Source organism: Agelaius phoeniceus, chromosome Z (genome assembly GCF_051311805.1).
Source record: "Agelaius phoeniceus isolate bAgePho1 chromosome Z, bAgePho1.hap1, whole genome shotgun sequence".
NCBI lineage: Eukaryota > Metazoa > Chordata > Aves > Passeriformes > Icteridae > Agelaius > Agelaius phoeniceus.
This window is the reverse complement of record NC_135303.1, coordinates 70,322,488-70,340,783: the sequence shown is the minus strand read 5'-3', so window position 1 is coordinate 70,340,783 and position 18,296 is coordinate 70,322,488. Positions and strand designations below refer to the sequence as shown.

Below are 18,296 nucleotides of genomic sequence, written 5' to 3'. Positions count from 1 at the left end.
GTTGGACGAGACAAAGCAAACACAGGTGATTGCAGAACTATTACTCAACCAATACACATCATGGTTAAAATATATCATCAAAATTTGGAAAAAGAGGGAAATAAAATCACCAAAGTGAGTTAAAATGGGTGAGTAAGAGTTTTGAAGGATTGAAAGCCTACAAAGCAATTACACTGAAATGGGCACTATGTCCCACTAAAATAAGACATCATGTCTGCTGTAGGAAACAGAGCAGTCATCCACAAATCCTTTGCTCTATTGCCTTCTAAAAGGATGTTATATTTTATTGCTCTTGTTCTATTTCCCAAGTACTTCTATAACAAAGCCTTGAAAAAGCTTAAGTTACATTCACAGCCTCCTCCTCATCTCCTCCCAGCCATGGTGAACAGTATTACACCTTTTATCAAAATGTCTTCTCTTTACTTCAAGGAGTGACATAACACTGTTTAAACTCTTTCTGAATCACAGGACATTGTACAGGTTGCATTCAAACTCTGTGATTGCAGTTTGTTTTCTATATCTGTTATACCTGAGAGTTTAATAATATTAATATTGTACCTTCTAAGAAGCATATATCACTCTGAACAGAAATTCCTTCATAATCAGATTCATACGAATTTCTGTTATTTGCTTTTCAGATATTTGAAAATATCAGAGTCCGTGAGCTATGAAAAGGAGAATGTCAGTGACTCATATGATGTGCGACATTTTAAAATTTATACTTTTACTTTCCCTGCAAGTATTTTTTGCCTTTTTTTCTTGCAGTGATTTTAGTGTGACATTAGATTTTAGCTGTATGGAAAGTCTTTTCCAAACTAACTCTTTTGCCTTCATTTAAAGGATTTTTTAAAGTTCATTGTCACTCTGTTATTTCCAGTGAAAGCAGGACAATACACTGACACATATGCAGAGACTGGTGTTAAATGAGGTTTTAGGTGTACTTTTGATGATACAAAGCACTACCATTAGTGAATTAAAAGGCTTGATGATATCACCATTCCTACTTGTTCTCTTGTTCTAGAATATTCTGGTTTCTTGGGGTAATTGGCAAATATAAGAGGCTGGTGGGTTTGCAGGAGCAAGTTTATGCTACTATCTTCTTTCTATTGTGTTGAGTTGGATATTTAAATATGTTCCTTTTGGTACAAAAGTGAAAGCATCCTTATTTTCAGATAAAAATAAGCAATATCAAATAACTGAGGCTGTTAAGACTCCTTGGAGGCATACTCTGAAAGAAGTATGTCAGAAACTAGTATTACATCATTAGTGACTGCTGCCTTAATTGTACAGCCCTCTAATTATGGTTCCTTTATTAATTACACATGCTGTATCTTCCAGTGGTCATTGAAAAATAACAGGCACTGATGTCTTTTATAGTAGGGACTATCTATGTAAAATGATGCCACTCATGGAACTTACAAACAAATGACAGATGTTGCTGATCTGTGGAAAGTTCCTAAATGATATAACAAATTATGTGGTTTTTTTGTCAGGCAACTGAGCCCAGGCATTTCCCATTCTTCATTCTTCATGTTACTGTCAAGAAAAGTCTGCAGAAAAATGAAAGGCAGATGCTCTCATTTCCTCTAATGATGCAATTCCACTAGTAGGACAGGTCCAGCACTCTCAGTTGTTCCTGACTCACCTGACACAATAGGTTGCAGCTCAAGAAGTGCATCCCAGCCCATGTTCTGCCTGTGATATCAAAGAGAAGGACTTGCAGCATCTTGCAAGGGTATTACAATTCCTCACTGAGGAATCACAGAATCACACAGAATCACTAGGTTGGAAGAGACTCTTAAAATCATTGAGTCCAACCCATGCCCTAACACCTCAACTAAACCATGGCAGCAAGTGCCACATCTTTTTTTAAACAAATCCAGGGATGGTGACTCCACCACCATTCCAGTACTTTATCACCCTTTTTATAAAAAACTTTTTCCTAATATCCAACCTATATTGGATAGACGGCAAAAATTAGGTGCATATCAAGCTCTGCTTTTGCTCAAATATTGATTTCTTACTTAAGAAGTACATTTTTTTCTTGAGTCCACTCTTGTGAAGCAGCCTCAGCCACCACTCTCAGCAATATGAAGTTATTTGTAACTACAATGGCCATGGTAAACATGCATTAAGTCAAAAGTAGAAGTTGCAGGTGAAGCAACATTTCCACAATGGAAAGCTTCACATGGGCTCAGATGATCTGGAAATAAAGACAGAAATCAACTATCACTGACAATAAACTTCTGCCTGTCATACTATTCCAGAAATCTGGAGATTAAAAGACTTAGACAGGAACATCTCTTCTTGCTCAGATAAGCTTATGCTTTGAAGATTTGGTTTTAGCAGTGTTTCAAATCAAAGAAAAAACAAAGGAGATTGAAAGATATTGTGAGAATATTCTGCTTTGAAAGTTACACTCCAGGAGCCCCATATCTCCCCAGCAATCTGCTTCCCTGATCCCAAACCTAGCAGGGATATTTAATATCACCTGTTAAGTCGATCTTCTTCTCTTGCATCAGATATGTATGTGTATTTTGAAATGGGGTATTACAAAATAAAGCATAGCACACGGAAACCGGATTGTCTTTCGCGCTGGTTTGTTAAAGAGTGTGCAATAACAGTTGGGAACAGAAGAGGGAGCCTTTAATCACAGTATCAGCTCTGTTTGGCGATACTCGGAAAGTTAAAGCATTATCCTGCATGCAACATTCTTTTCCCAGATGATCGACGGAGTCCTCAGCTAGTTCCAAAATATCACCGACCTTCTTGGGCTTGGACTGACAGCTTGGCTGGGATGTGACACGTACCTCTCCCCCTTCGCTGAGAAGCTGCGGTCCTGCACCTTGCCGTGTCCCTTTTGTCTGCCCAGACGGCACCGTATCCAGCCTCATGAAGCTAGGAGGCTGCTCTGCAACAGTGTGGGTGTGATCTCAGCGGAGGGCTGTCTACTCCACGGAAACACCAAGAGCTAAAAACCTTGCATCTCTGACTTTAGTGCAATGGCTTCGGCTCCTCATGGGGAAGTGGGTGCTCTGGGAGGGAGGAAAGAGGCGGCCAGGCAAGATGAACTACCTTCTGCAGGTGTCTGCCTACTCATTTAGGATGCTTAGATACCAAAGTAGAGATGTGTGTCTTGAGCTCACTTCTGATTACAAACTGTGAGGAACTCTATCTTTGAGAAAAGAATTAATTGCTCAGCCAAGAGGAACCATGAATTCATGCTAAGGGAAACTGTGCATCAGCTGGCATAAGATGTGTCCCATGTGCACACTTGAGTAACACCAGTACCTGAACAAGAACACAAATGGTCCTCAAGCCACAATGCCCTGTGGAGCCCTTGTTCTTCCCAATCACATCAGACAGGTCTGGTTCAGTGTCTTTGAGTGCTACAACCAGACTCTAGGGTTGGTGTTCATGCCAAACACTGTTTAAACTTAAAGCACACATGGAATATCAAAGATTGTTGAAACAAGAGGGCTGCTTTCTAAAGACCTGCTATCTTGATTTCAGGTGTAAGCAGTGGAAACCATGACCTTAGCAGCAATGTCAGGTAGTGCCATTTCCCCATGCCTGGCAGAGGTATCTCCACTCTGTGCTATCCCATGTCCTAGAGACAGAACCTTTGTTATCCATCTGCTCATGCCCTGCTATAGCACAGTTACCAAAGTGAAGGTAGCTGGCAGTGGACTCTCCTCTCTCTCTTGCCATCTCTTCCTCAGCACCTTCTTGGCTCAAGCTGCAGAATTTGATTACACAGACCTCACTGTGGGCTGACTTTTGCTGATGCTGGTGCCGGCCCTACATCCTTCAATAGCAAACCTGAAAAAAGGCACCTGCATTCTTCAGAGGCATCAGACCAAACAGACCCTTGACAAGCAGTTTACCAACCATCACCTTTAGAGATTTTCTTTGTCATCTCCATTGCTGACCCTGCTAACCAAAATGCCATGCTTGCTGGGAGTGCTGCAAGGCTCCTCAACCTTGTCGGCTCACCCAGGGTCTGGCAGTCACTCAGACATTTACTGAGGATAATCTTACTGGCTATTGTTGTAGTGTTCATGACTCTGCCTATTTAGTCATAGTGACACAGAGAGCTTCCAGGCAACCAGCCTAATACACACAACACAGTCTTTATAAATTATGACAGAGCAGTTCCATAACTTCCTTTCAGCATTTCATTTCGCCATCAAATCACTCTTCATAGCAGTAGCATACTTCCCCCAGCTCACAAATAATATCACTACAATACAGCATCCCAAGCATTTCAAGCTGTGCTCCTGAAATTAATGGAGACACATTAGTGACTTCAAAGCAGGCAACTTCATTTGAATGGGATACAGCACCACTTGCCTCCAACATGTCCTGGATTAGTGCTATTGTCCGAGATACTTTTACTCTTTGAACCATGTTGTTCAGCTTATCCACTCACAGAAAGCCAGATAGGTTTGCCAGACTGGGATTTGAAGATGAAATGTCAAGGGTCGTGTTGTGTCAATCTGAAAGTATGTGCTAGTCCTGAGTCACCGCCAGCTAAATTCAGGGAACACCACAGTGTGGCGCTCCCTCCCGAGACAATGCAGTCATTTTGGCTCATCGACGGCTTCTTGTGTTTTCTTTATATCCCCCTGGCTTCTGACAATGCATGACACAGGACACTCTTCAGCACATTAAGGAAACTCCTACCCATCACATTTTATCTTTTAATTTACGTTCTTCAAGTTAATTATTTCATTTATTTCCTCTTATTTAGTGGGTTACCCTCTCCAAAGAAGCAGCATATCCCCTTGTTTTACCTACCCAAATTACTCCTTTTTCCCCAAGTGCTTACATATACAGACGCAGGCTCCATCCGAACGAGCTCTAACTCTCCACTTGCTGCAGTCCACAGGATTATGTGACAGAGCAGTCTATGACTGCAGTCATTCAGCTGGGGAAGCATGGACCCAACTGCTAAACCACAACACTATGAGTACATACTGTCCTGAACTCACTCTGTGGAGAAAGCATGAATACTGATAGTGTTCTGTACTGCTACACTGCCATATAATTAAAGGCAGCATAGCCCAAATGTTCAAGACTTCCCTGAACTAAGCCCTTACTAAGCAACAGGATCTGTATTCATACCATGCACTATGGAAGAGTATTATCTCCTCTACAAGATATCACATAGCCATTAAAATCCTGGTAAATGCTATAAATTAGGGAAGGGAGGGGAAAGGGTATTATCAAATAAACAGCACTTCAGACTCAAACATACTGAACTCTGTCCCCAGTAGTTTGCTTCTTGAAGGTGAGGCACAAAGCTGGAGTGCAGTTACTGAACCAAATGTAGTTGATAACTGCAACAGAGATATTCACTCATGCCACTCATGTTTGCTCTCAGATGCACTCACCACTTGATGCATGCTCGACAATTAAAATCCTGCCAGCCTTAAGAATTACTGTACATTGATTTTTAGAAGTATTTTAAAACACAGACATCCCTCCTGCCCATTGTTTCACCAGAGATCTCTGCACCAACTGACTGGTTATGGGAGCTGAAATACCTGGAGGCGACCTACTGATAGACCTGAGAGTTGTTATCAGGGCATTTCTCAAGTTCCATATGTAGATTGGTCAAATTTAGGCTTTTCTTCTCCTCCCACATTTTGTTGCCTTGCTTCACGATACAAGTGCTCATTCATGCTCTTTACTGCATATTACTAACACTTTTGAAACAAAGGATTGAGGCTCAGTCCATGTGTGCTACCTGCAGACCTTGTTGTTGACACGCAGAACTCCAAACACAGACCTAACTTTAGCAGCAGGACTTGACTTTACAACATGCATAATAATCCTATGGAGACCAGATGTAGCAAGTTCTACCATGAAGATGCAGTCTCTAGGTTCCAGCTATATTAGGCCTCTAGCTATGGGTCAGGTGATCCGAGATTACACTCATTCTCTCCTGTGGACACTCCTATGCTCTGGCAAAAAGCAATATCCAGGTGAGCACCACACTGACACAAGTCGCACAGAGCATTCAACAGCTATGTGGCAGGGAAGCAGGGTACCCAGAGACATGGGAATGGACACACTAGCTATCTCTGCACTTGGAATGCTGCATCTATACTGAGGCACAGACGCTGGAGATTGACAGGATTTAGTCACAAATACCAGGTCATCCTTGGTACTACTGAGCTGACTCTGTACCACAGATGCAATTCCAGGTTCTTAATGAACTCCAGAGTAGCTATGAACCTACTTGTCTCCACGTTCACACAAATAGACCTTTCCCCCCTTTTGTCTGGCCTCCAAAGAGCTGGCCAGACCATCAGGGAAGCTGGTTGTGGACATACTTCAATGACATAAAAATCCATGTCACAAAAGCTAGCACTGGATCAGTGAGTCCTCATGGATTGAGAGAAGTGGTCACAGCATCTCTGCACAGCATTCCATGCATCCTTCACAATCTCTAGTCTTTTTTCCATTATCTGAAGCATCTCCACCTCCCTTGGCCTGGATGACAGAGAGCTGACTATGTAGCCAGCCTGTTGTACTGGTCCTGCTAGCAAACAGTGCCTGGAGAATGTTTACCTGCAAACCCAAAGAAGGTTATCACTCCTGAGACAAAACATGTAGGTAATATATACCCTCCTGGCTGTTGTTGAATCAAAATGATGACTACTGTGTTTATGCCATATTTAAGAGTGATGCTGTTTATTAACCGTGTTCAAAGAGCCTGTGACAGATCAAATACATCCGTAATGAAACTTAGGTCCCAAATGGCTGTTTTTGTAGGTAGGCATTATACTGCTTGATTCCCAGGGCAGTTACAACATAATGTGCTAAATATCTTCAGTCATCATACCACAGTCAGACAAAATGAATGCTAAACTTGGTGGGCACAGGTGGTATTCATTGAGGAGATATGAAAAAACTTAAGACAAAAAAAGCTGAATTACTAACTGAAGTGGGTTATCTTTTGCCAGAGTTATACCTGAGTACTGGGAGCCAATGCTGTAATCAATAAAAGGTTCTGACATGTCAAGGGAAATATAGTTCCATCAGCTCAATACAAGTACTGAGCAGACAGTGAAGAGTCTAAGAAGAGTCATCACTATGGAACTTCTTGACCTTTCCGGTAAAAGTCACCACTGTTTTTATTAAGAGAATTCTGGACCTAAAAACTTTATGGAGTTCTTGGAAGAGGCCAAGCACAAGTGGAGATAAGGATGATCCAGCATATCCAGTCTACTTGGATTTCCAAAAGATTTTTTTGGCACAATTTCTGATCAAAGATTTTCAAATAAAGTAGTCAGCCATGGAATAAGAGGGAAGGTTGTTCTAGAATAAGTGATTGCAAAGAAAGAAATACACAGTAGCAGAAAAACAATCAGTCATCACTACGCCAGTAACTCACCAGAGTGGTGCCAGACTTGTAATGTTCTGCATGTTTATAAATGGTCTGAAGAGTGTAAAGCACTGAGGAACAAAAGTTTTCAGCTAACATTCTAACTTGGCATACAGAACTACGGCTAGTGAAAAGACTGTAACCAGTCAGGAGAGAGATGTAATTAGACAGCTGCACGAAAATACCAGCTCAATGCTAAGGAACAGGAGAAAAAAAAAAATTAAAAGCAACCTTTAGTAGTCAGGGCTATTGGGGAAGCAACACAGTGCAAAATAGAAGTCATCACTGTACCATCCACAGCTTGACTACTATGTGTCATTTGGAGACAGTGTATGGAAATGGGAAGGTCTGAGAGAAAGGAAACAAGTCTGTTGCTGAGTGGCTGACTGGGAAGGAACTGGCTATGACACTGCAATTTGCAAAGTACCTAAGAGGGAATATGATACTGGCTTACAAAATTTCAAGTGGATGGACAAGACAGTTAGGGACTTACTCATATTATCTTCTCCTTTAGGAATGAGGGGCCACCCAATGAAGACTATGGGTCCTGATTCAAAGTGAATAAAGTGAGGTTGACAACATGACACTCAAATGAGGCCAGCCAAAAATTCTAATGCTGAAGGCAGCAGGATTTTGAGACACTGTGATGGGGGATGTGATTCTTGGCTGTGTTGGTTTTACTCCTACCTGAGTGTCTGCCTCTAACTTCTTTCTGTTGCTATTACACATTCTCTAGTCAGATAGACCTGCTCAGCAGCAGCTTTCCTCACAGCTGGCAAGGACTTCAGCTGCCCCAGCCTTTGTCTCCTTTTTCTTTCTGAACTTCAGAGCACATTTCAACTATGCTCCAAACTGCAGCACACAAGTGGTGCTGGCCACATCTTCTGTGTATCTGGTGTGCTGGCCAGGTGCCTCGTGCAGCAGTCCTGCTGTTTTCTTGACATGTCCCTTGATGCCTTGCTATCTTGTTGACCTCCAGAGGAGAAGGTGAGATTATTCTAGCAGAGCTGGATCTACCCTGAGTCAAAGTGAGCAGAGCCATTCCTATGGGCATGGGTGGAGGCTTGCTCCCTGCTGCTTGGAAGATTAGGCAGCTACTGTGCTTTGATTTGCCTTGTAGCTGCACAGTGGAAGCATGTTGATGGTGAGACAGTCTGAGCCTCTCTCCTGTTCTGGACACAGAGCTCATCCAGCAAAACAACCAAATACTGTTCCAAGCCAAAAGTAAACTTTTCACCATCCTCCTAGTTTAACTTTAACCCAGAGCTGATCCAGTCCACCCCAAGGTCACACTTGCTTGTGACAGTATGAAGAAACAGTGTGATCACACAGCTGGGTTAAGGGAAAGGCTAATCTATTTCTCAGGTGCGGCATAAGCTTGAGCTGCTTGTGAAAGCTTGACACGGTGCACATAAAATACACCTGATTTTCAACTCCCCGATGCTTTCATGAATGTTGCATTGATTATTTTTTTAGCATCTAAACCTTTAATCAGCAATAGGCAGGAAGAATTTTTGGGTTCTCTTAGTGTTTGAATTACAAAGTTGGCACTGTTCAGGCATATATTAATTTTAAGCTGAAGACAATTACCTTTATACCAACCAACCCTGCCCAAGGGTACAGCCTCCCCTTCTCCACTCCCCCTCCCAAAAAGGTTTAAGCAACCACCTCCACCCTCACAGGCTGTATTTTTTACCCTACCACTACCTGGCTGCACAGGCACATAATCAGCAATTCCAGGAACTAAATAAAATCAAATGAAGAACCAGACTAGTCTAACTGCTTTGTTAATTGAAGCAAACTAATTCATGCTAAATTCAGGAAAAGGATTTGCAATATAGCTACACAGAAGGAAAGCTTCACTTAAATGACTGTGAGCTCTTTGAATAGTATTCTCCAAAATCTGTCACACATCACAGAGCCCCATTTTAAAAAGAAATCATTCTATTTATTAGAACTTCTTTCTCAAGAAGCTTTCAACATACTGCAGTACCGTCTAATTCTTACTTGTACCATTGGCAGCCCTCCACTGTTGCCACAGGTAAGAAAGATCCTTCATTGCAGCCTGCTTTGCCAACCTGCAGGTGAAGGCTAGAAGGGAGAGATGGTCAAAAGGATCAGCACTTTCCTTCACAGGAGCTGCAATAGAGTTGTCTAATTATTTGACAGGAATGACAGGAAAGAAACAAAGAAAGTATAGATATACAAAGAGTGCTTAGTGCACTTCTGATTAAATAATGCAAGAAATAAATTTTGTTCCCCAAAAGACAGGCTATATGAAGCATGTCATATTTTAGACATTTAACAGTCATCTGTGAATCATGACAGTCTCTTTGTGGTATTATACAGACACACACTGCCAATCTATCATCTTTACAACATATAACCTATAACCTTTGTACTCCTGACAGAGCACAGGTAGGTCTGTAAGTACATGAACTGAATGCCCTTTCTTCATATTACTCACTACTGCATATAGAGCAGGAAGCATACTGCTTAGCATGATAAAGGGAACAGACTATGGTAAGAGTTCAGACAGCCTTTTGTGAAGACAGTGTAACTCTCTTAATTTCAAATTCTTCCAGTGAACTGTGGCCTCTTATGTACGTTCATTTTCCAGAATGAAAGGGTGCTAACACCTTCAGTTCAGTAATAAATATGCAATTATTTCCCTGCACTTGTCAGGAAACAGGAACAGAAAATTGTTTATGTCTGAGAAGCATTTGTGTTCCATGTCATCTAGAGCTGGAGTAACTCTCCACTCCTTAATGAGACATATGTTAATATACATTGCTATTTTAGCTAGGCCCTCTGAAATACTATCACAAAACATCCTACTTTCATTGCTCTCCAAACAAACGTGTCATTAGGTAAATTTTACTTAACCCATTTAGACATTACAGCTACAGTTGTCATGCTTGCAACAATTGTTAGGAATATCATCTTTGTTATGTGAAGCCAGGCAAGCTGAACTAGTCAAGTTGAACTACTTTTGAAGTGCATGTAAAAGAACAAAAGAGAGCACTCAACTCAAATGTGTTACAAAAAAAAATCTTATTTAGATGTCTTAAAAAATACAAGGCGTATTTTATAAAATCAAATATCTATCCATCAAAACTTTGTTGTATATCCCCATATAAGATCATGTACTGGCAAATGTTAAGTAACAGTGGATAATCTCAACTAACATTTTATCCCAGCGCTAGCTGATAAGATCAGCTTGTCAACTCTAATAGGATAACATTACAGGTTTTTGCTATGTTAGTATTTACAGCACAACTTGGAAAACAAAATATAAATTATATTATACCAAAGATAATAAGCAATCTAATCCAAGATGGTGAAGAGGATTCTCTTCTACTTCTCTCTACAGCTTCAAATGATAATCAGTGTAAGCAGGTAGACAGAGCAAGGTCCTATACACACAATCTGTTCAGCTGCTTAATAGATTACAGTTACAGTTAAACAAAACAGATTTTTCTGGCAATTAAAAATACTAACAATACTGTGTAATATTCCAGAGACATTTTGCTTATTAGCAACTTTTATATTCAACAAGAATGTCTTCAGCCTCACTTCTAGGTCAGCAGCATTTTTGCACAGCATCTGAAATGTCTTCTTTTTTTCCCCCAGTTTCCCAGGAAGATTTATCTGCTTATAATTTCTACATAAAATAAGCAACTGTCAGTTCCAAATTCCAGACTTCAATGTAATTAAAATGCAGAGGTGTTTCATCAGAGTCTCTTGTACAAAGTCTACTGTCACTCACATCCTTTCACCAGTAATAACAAAAGTTCACTTTCCTAAGATTAAACTCAGTAGGTTGATTTATTGGTCCTACTTGAGTTTGAAGAGTAAGAATTTGATTTCTTGAGGTACTTGCTTGATGAGAGAGACACTTGCATCCTCTGTGTAGTTCGCACACTTCGGCAAAGAAGAGCATATTTAAGGTTGTCTCTGAAGTCTTTTGAAATATAATAGTAGATGAATGGATCGATACCACTATTCAAAGCGGAAAGACACAGCGCAGTTATGTACCACACATACAGATGGCTCTGGCTGTAGGTCTTGAGGAGTGAATAGTGCACAATAATCAGCACATTGCTAGGTGTAAAACAGACGAGATACATGGACAGGACAACAATAATGAGTTTGATTGCTCTTTTTCGTTTCTTCCCAGTGCTTACATCTATGATGGAAGCGCTCAGGGTCTTAATCATTAGAATGTATGCAACAGCAGTGATGATAGCCGGGATTAAGAAGAGTCCAATCGCAAGTGAGAGGAAATAACTGAACATATCATGAGCCAAAACATTTTCAGGCAACACATCATGGCAGGTTGTGATGTTTAGATTTGAAATATATGCTGTCTGATTAACAAGATACAATGGTATGTTGCCCAACAAAATCAGTATCCAGATAGCAATGGAGATACCCAAAGCAATTTCTGATTTCTTTTTTGAATTCACTATGGGGTTCACTACAACCCAATACCGTTGTACACTGAGACATGTCATGAAAAGGATGGAACAGTACATATTTCCATAGAAAAATCCAACAAATACTTTGCAGAGACCTTCACCAAATAGCCAGTTATTACCATTTAGATGGTATGAAATCTTCAGTGGGAACCAGACAACAAAAAGAAGGTCTGCCAATGCCAAGTTAACCATATAAATCACAGCCGGATGTTTCTTCTTTGTTCGGAAAAAAAAGACCCAGAGGGCCATGGCATTGCTCGGCAAGCCAATTATAAAGACAAGTATATAAACAATGGGAATAAAAACTGTAGTCAGCTTTCCTGTGAGGACTTCTGCTACAAATTCATCCACCTTGTATAACTCTTCTGAATTATTTGCAATTGGAACCTTATAGCCAATGAAACTTCTTCCTTTTGGTTTGCTGGAGCCATCATTCTCTAAAATTAAAAAAAAAAAAAGTTGTTACTGGTGTTGAAGTACAGACTTTTTGCCCTTTTAAGAAATAAACTAGATACAACGATTTGCTCTGAACATTTACAGACAGCCTCATCAGCAGAAAAATTAAAACTGATATTCAAACACTTCATGATTTATCTTCCTTTTCTTTTAAATTTATTACCCAAAGGACAACCTTTATCCCTTCAAGAATTCAAGGATTCTACCAGAAACCAAAACACTTCTCCATGTCACCAGTGATATTAAAAATGCCTTGTTAAAAGGCTCCTACCACCTGAACAGTTACAGTAGAAACTGCTTCAACTACCCCAGGGCACCATTAGCTTTTCACAGAGAAGAGCCAGATCACCTGAGTGCTGGGTCACAGCAGGCTAATTTAACTGCAGTAGCTTGGCCAGTTTAGATGGCCCAAAAATCAGGTATGCAGTTAATAGAGAACATATTACCTTTCAGACAAGCTAAAACTGAAAGTCAGAATGCCATGTCCAAAGCCCTGCACAAATAATCTCTATGGCATGCCACACATTACAGTGTATCCAAACAGAAATTTGAACACACTATCTCTGTGCATGAAGTTGCAAAAGCATCTGGGATCTCCTTCAGGAGAGTTGCTCCCTGTGATTTTTACTCGAAGTATCTATCAGGTGGTAGAGCAGACACCTAAGGTTGCTTCATACACAAACTGCTGTCACTACAAGCTTTGCTCTGCCTCTTTGAATGCTGAGGGAGCTTACAAACTGTATGGGTGAGGCAGGTGCTCCTGACTCGAGTCCTGCAGGACAGACTTTGAACAGCCCAGTTCAGAACCTCTGCACACACAGCACAGTCCTCCTCTGCTAACAGGCTAAACTGCACAAGCAATATCCTGGAATCCACACCATTCTGAAAAGTTAGACATTCACCTACTGACATCCATTCCACACAGCTAAACTGTACGGACATGGAAGCTGACTGGTTTAGGGAGGATTATTTCTAAACTTTCAATCAATATTTGTGGTTTTGTTTAGCCAAAGCCCCCCAATTGTAATATAAAAAGAGTCTTTTTGAGTGCCTGAACAGTGAGCAGCATGAACAATGTTGAAGCACAGCCTCCCCCTTTGTTAAAAATTATTAATACAGTTCCAAATGAAAAAATGCTTCCACCTTACATTTTAAAGAATTCTTACACAATATGTAAATACACAAGCGTGTGTTTCTCAGTACAGATTCCACAAGGCAGTCCACTTTAGATGGCTGTTCCTTTCAAATTATAACTGCAAAAGTCTGATGTACAGCATTGATTCCTGTCTAGACTCTGCAACCTTCTGAAAATGCATACAGAAATATGCACACTCTTGAGAATTTTGAATTCAGTTAACTTTGATTCACTTGAGCACTTAAAGATCTCCAGACCCAGGCAGCCTTCTCTGGAAAACTGAGGTGCAAGAAAACTTTTTGCCTGTACAATGACATGGACAAATCTTTGCAGTAGACTGCATGAAGACAGAGGCTTAAATTATACTAACAAAACCACCATCCTAAAGAAAATTAATACAAATGCCAAATAGTCATTTTGGTCTATATGTGGTGTAATTACAACAAACAAAGCAGAATAATAAAAATTCTCCGTTCAGACATTCAAGCCCCATGACCACATCCGCATACTGTTCACTGTACTGCAAAAGTTCATTATAATGCAGCAATCCTAGTTCCCTATGCTGAGCTATGAACAGGAGAACCCATAAAACCACCCTAAAGGACATAGCTTACAGATACCAGATACTGAAGTGATAATGAGCTAAGCAATGCTGATTTATTAGGCTCACAGCTTAGCTGAGAAAGATCCTGGGAGATGCTTGGAAGCAGACCCTACAGACTAAGTTGATAGCAGTGATCAGGATACAGTAATAAAATGCACCATACAGTGCTATGTTAAGTACCTGTCCATCAGAAAGTGGTCGATACCATCAAATTCCAGTCATGCTATTTTTATTCCATTCCAAAGACTCAAATTATTGTAGAGAACCAGAAGAATATACACTCCCACTTTGTTATTACTAAAGTTTTATGATCAGATATAAAACAACGCTTTGCAATTGAAGTTCAGAGGTTAGGTAGGAAAAAAATAAAAAGCCTCATCAAAAAGTCCTGAAGTGTTAGTGTGAGACACTACAGTAAGAGGTACACTAAAGTGGATGCACAGATACCTGAACCACAGACAGGACTTTGTACTGCAAGAGTGTCAGCATAGAGACAAAGGTTTGTTTTATTCTACTTTGTAAGACAGAGTGATTTCACAAACCAAGTCTTGTTTTTATACTGACTTTAATTCGAGCCTCAAAACATACTGGGCAGCTTTTTTCAGACCAACTAGCAACCTATACATATAAGGACACGGTGTCCTGTTACCCTGCAGTTAACACTCCCTCACTGAGCAACCAATCCTTTGTTAGGTATGTGCATTTCTACATCCTTTCTTTACTCATTCACCACTTGGCGTTTTCCATAACAATCGAGCTCTTTTCCAAGACTGAGTTTCACCCTGCTTGACTCACATACAGAGAATGCAGTTGACTTGCTAATCTGCCCATGGGAAAAGCGTTACTCTCTCCTCCCACAAAAGACTGTTTCAACACCTCTGCCATTTGTCCAGAAGATATAAGCCACTACAAACCAAACACAGGATTATGCCTACCCTGCAGACACAAAAGTGACAGCAGCACGGAGTATCCAAAAATTAACTAGTTTACTCGTGGTAGTAATACTCCCAACAGGACTAAATTTAAGATTATTCTGGGTTTTGGATCTTTAACCTCTCTCCCTCTTCCCCGAGAATTCCAAATTCCTTACTCCGTTCAGGTCAGATAATTAGGGTATTAAATGGCAGCTTGATTCAGGAACTCCGCTCTGAAGAACACAATTTGCAGTTACCTATTATCGATCCCTTGAGAAAATATGACGTATGCTTGGCTTCAATACGTATATAATGTATATCCTGTGCTTGGCTTCAATATTTGCACAATCTTTACGCATATGATTTTATTAGGTAAATAAGCCCGGTAAATGAAATATGGAAGGACACAGCGAAAAGGTATGCACAGATATGGCAATGGGGTTTATTACGAAACGTGGCAAAAAGTTAACTTCAAGCAGTGAAATATTAATATAGTTAAGGCTTTTTTCCTCAAACTGCACTTATGTTCAACAAGCAATAGCACAGACTAAAAAATTTAAAAAGAATCCTAGCTTTTTAAATCAGGGAAAAAAACCTAACATGGTCTTTAAAGATTTTTCATGTTTATCGCAAGGGGAGGCGGGAAGGGGACTATAAGAAGGTTGGACAGGGGCATTTTACAAGGCCACTAAGTGACAGGACCAGACGAAATGGTTTTAAATAGAAAGAGAGCAGATTTAGACTACACGGTAGAAGAAACTATTTATGTGAGGGTGGTGAGGGGCTGGAACAGGTTGCCCACAGAAGTTATGGATGTCCCGTCTGCGCCAGTGTTCAAGGCCAGACTAGACAGGGCTCTAAGCAAACTGGTATAGTGGAAGTTGTCCCTGCCCGGGACAGAGGGGAAGGGTTGGAACTAGACGGGAGCTTTTTGGTCCCTTCCAAGCCAGACCGTTCCACGATTCTCTACAAGGCGAGTGAAGCCAAGCCCCACGGGTCCCACAAGCCCTGAGAGGGCTGCGGGCTGCTCGAGGCGCCCGGCTGTGCTTGCCCGTGAAGCGCTTTCCCCGACGGCCAGGGAGCCCTGCCCGCGGGTCCCGGCAGCCACACTGCCACCCACACGAGCTTTCCAACCCTCTCCGTTCCGGGCTCCCCGAACCCCAGACAGGCCAGACACCTGCCCCGCCGAGCGCCCCGCCGTGCCCCCGCCCGCGGCTGAGGGGCGGCCGAGCCCGCCGGGGGTGCCGCGCTCGCCGCCCCGCTGATGCCAGCCGAGCTGGCAGCTCACGCCGCTCCGCTCACCTTCAGCAGGGGCGGCAGCTCGCAGCAGCACACAGAACAGCAGCACCAGGCACAACCCACGGCGTGCAGCCATCTCACCGCGCTCCGGCCGCCGCCACTCGGCCCCCACTCCCGGCCAGTTTCACCTGATACCTGAGCGGGGCGGGGCGGAGGGCGCGGCCGGGCCCAGGACCAGCCCCGTGGTGGGCGGGGCCAGGGCGGGCCCTTCCCTCTCGGCCGAGGGTGGCGGCGCAGTCCCGAAATGGTGGGAGTCGCTCGCCGCCGCCTCCGGTTAGCCCGGCGCAAAATGGCGGGTGCGCAGCAGCCCCCGCAGGTTGTTGGTCACCGTCAGGCCGTGCCTGGCAACCGCTCGGCCGCTGAGGGGCGGAGCAGCTCCGGGGGTCCCGGCTCTTACCCTGCTCACGCTGCGCCCGCGGTCGCCCGTCCCCGAGCCCGCCGGTGGGCCCTGCCCGCGGGGACTGCGCTGTAAACGGCCCCTCACTGCCCAGTCTAGCTGAGCGGCGCGGCTGCAGGAGCGGTCCGTGCCAGGCTGCTGCTGGAGCAGGGCAGGATTGTTCTGTGCCACACCGGCAGGGCCCAGCAGCGTTTAGTGGGGGCGTGTTACTTCGGCTGCCTCGTAACACACTGTGTTGTGTCTTCCAGGTTTCTTATTCTTCCGTGTTATAACATCCCAGAATTGTGGAATCTTAGAACAGGGCATATTGGAAAAGGCCATAGAAATCATCTCATCTAGTCTCCCTGCCCAAGCAGGTTCCTCTGGAGTGCATTACTCAGGATTTTGTCCTGTCCAGTCAGCTTTTGAATACTTCTGGAGAAGGAGACTCCACACCTTCTCTGGTGAATCTGTTCAGTGCTCTGTCACCCTCACAGTAGAGAAATTCTTGCTCATGTTCATGAGGAACGTCCTGTGCATCAGTTTTTGCCTGTTACATTTCTTCTGTTGCTTGGCACAACTGTGAAAAGCATGGTCCATCTTCTTGACAGCCTCCCTTCAGATCATTAAAGACATTGATGAGGTCCCGTCTGTCATGGGTGGCTGCACAGCACTCCGGATAACAGTGACTCCTCCCAGTTTTGTGTTGTCAGCAAGTTCTCTGGGGAGGCATCTGGCCCTTCATCGAAGTCATGGATGAGCACGTCAAACAGCCCTGGGCCCAGATATGTCATATATGTGTTACATGCATCATATGACAGGCAAGAGAATGTCTAATTGCTGCTTAACCCCCAAGCATTTTGTGGTAGTACACTGGCATGAACCAGTAAGAAAGGTTAAGTAAGATGTTTTCACTTTGCAGCTTTACTTAAGCTTAGAATACCCCAACTTCCCTTTGATTTTGCAAATAGGTATTTCAGGAACAAAATTAAGCACAAAGTAATGTCATCAGTATTTTCTGTTTATCTGCACAGATAAGAATTTTGAACATTTTCATGGTCATCAAATCAAGCACACTGCTTACCAAATTCCAGAATTAAAAGCATGTGTTCAACCCTGGTTGGTTCATACCTACAGTCAGAAATGCTCTCTCTGCCTTATTCTGCAAAATGCTCTGTGTGCAAGCAGTGATAAAATTGCCTTCTTTTCCTCTTTTTTGAATGAGCGTTATATTTATATGCATATACTGTGTGGTTCTGGTTTTACATGGTTCTGAAAGAGAATAAATATTTTTGGTTTTGTCTTTCTGTGGTGGCCATGAGATACAGTTGGGAGTAGATGTCTGGGAGTACAGAGAGATGAAGGTAAATGGCACTGGGAAGTTTTGGGTGTTCAAATTGACATTAAGGACCTCTTGGTTTTGAGTCTTTGTTATAAATTACTGCATGCTTAAAGCACAGTTCCTGTTTGTCTTCCACACAAGTTCCTGTTTGTCACCCACACAGTTTATGGATTTCTCATCTAAGTCCCAGCCTTCTAGCTAAACACTGGGAAAGTCATAGCCCATCCCTCCAGCCTACCTCCCTGTCTCACTTTCAGTGCCATTTTATTTACTTTACCATTATAAACCACTTC

The 18,296-nt window shown here is 42.4% G+C and overlaps 1 protein-coding gene across 1 annotated transcript; it reads right to left on the bottom strand.

The window, feature by feature from the left end:
- Positions 1–10,428: 10,428 nt before the first annotated feature.
- Positions 10,429–16,553, bottom strand: F2RL1 (F2R like trypsin receptor 1). Its single transcript, XM_054652674.2, has 2 exons — positions 16,289–16,553; positions 10,429–12,314 (listed from the first exon to the last, which is right to left on the bottom strand). The coding sequence occupies exons 1-2, from the start codon at positions 16,359–16,361 to the stop codon at positions 11,212–11,214; spliced, it is 1,176 nt and encodes a 391-aa protein (XP_054508649.2). The 5' UTR covers positions 16,362–16,553; the 3' UTR covers positions 10,429–11,211.
- Between the last annotated feature and the right edge of the window lie 1,743 nt (positions 16,554–18,296).

Excerpts from the sequence above, each read along its gene's own strand:
- F2RL1 (XM_054652674.2), bottom strand. The coding sequence starts at position 16,361 with ATGGCTGCACGCCGTGGGTTGTGCCTGGTGCTGCTGTTCTGTGTGCTG. Across the intron at positions 12,315-16,288 it reads AGCTGCCGCCCCTGCTGAAG|AGAATGATGGCTCCAGCAAA; the intron begins GTGAGCGGAGCG and ends TTTTAATTTTAG.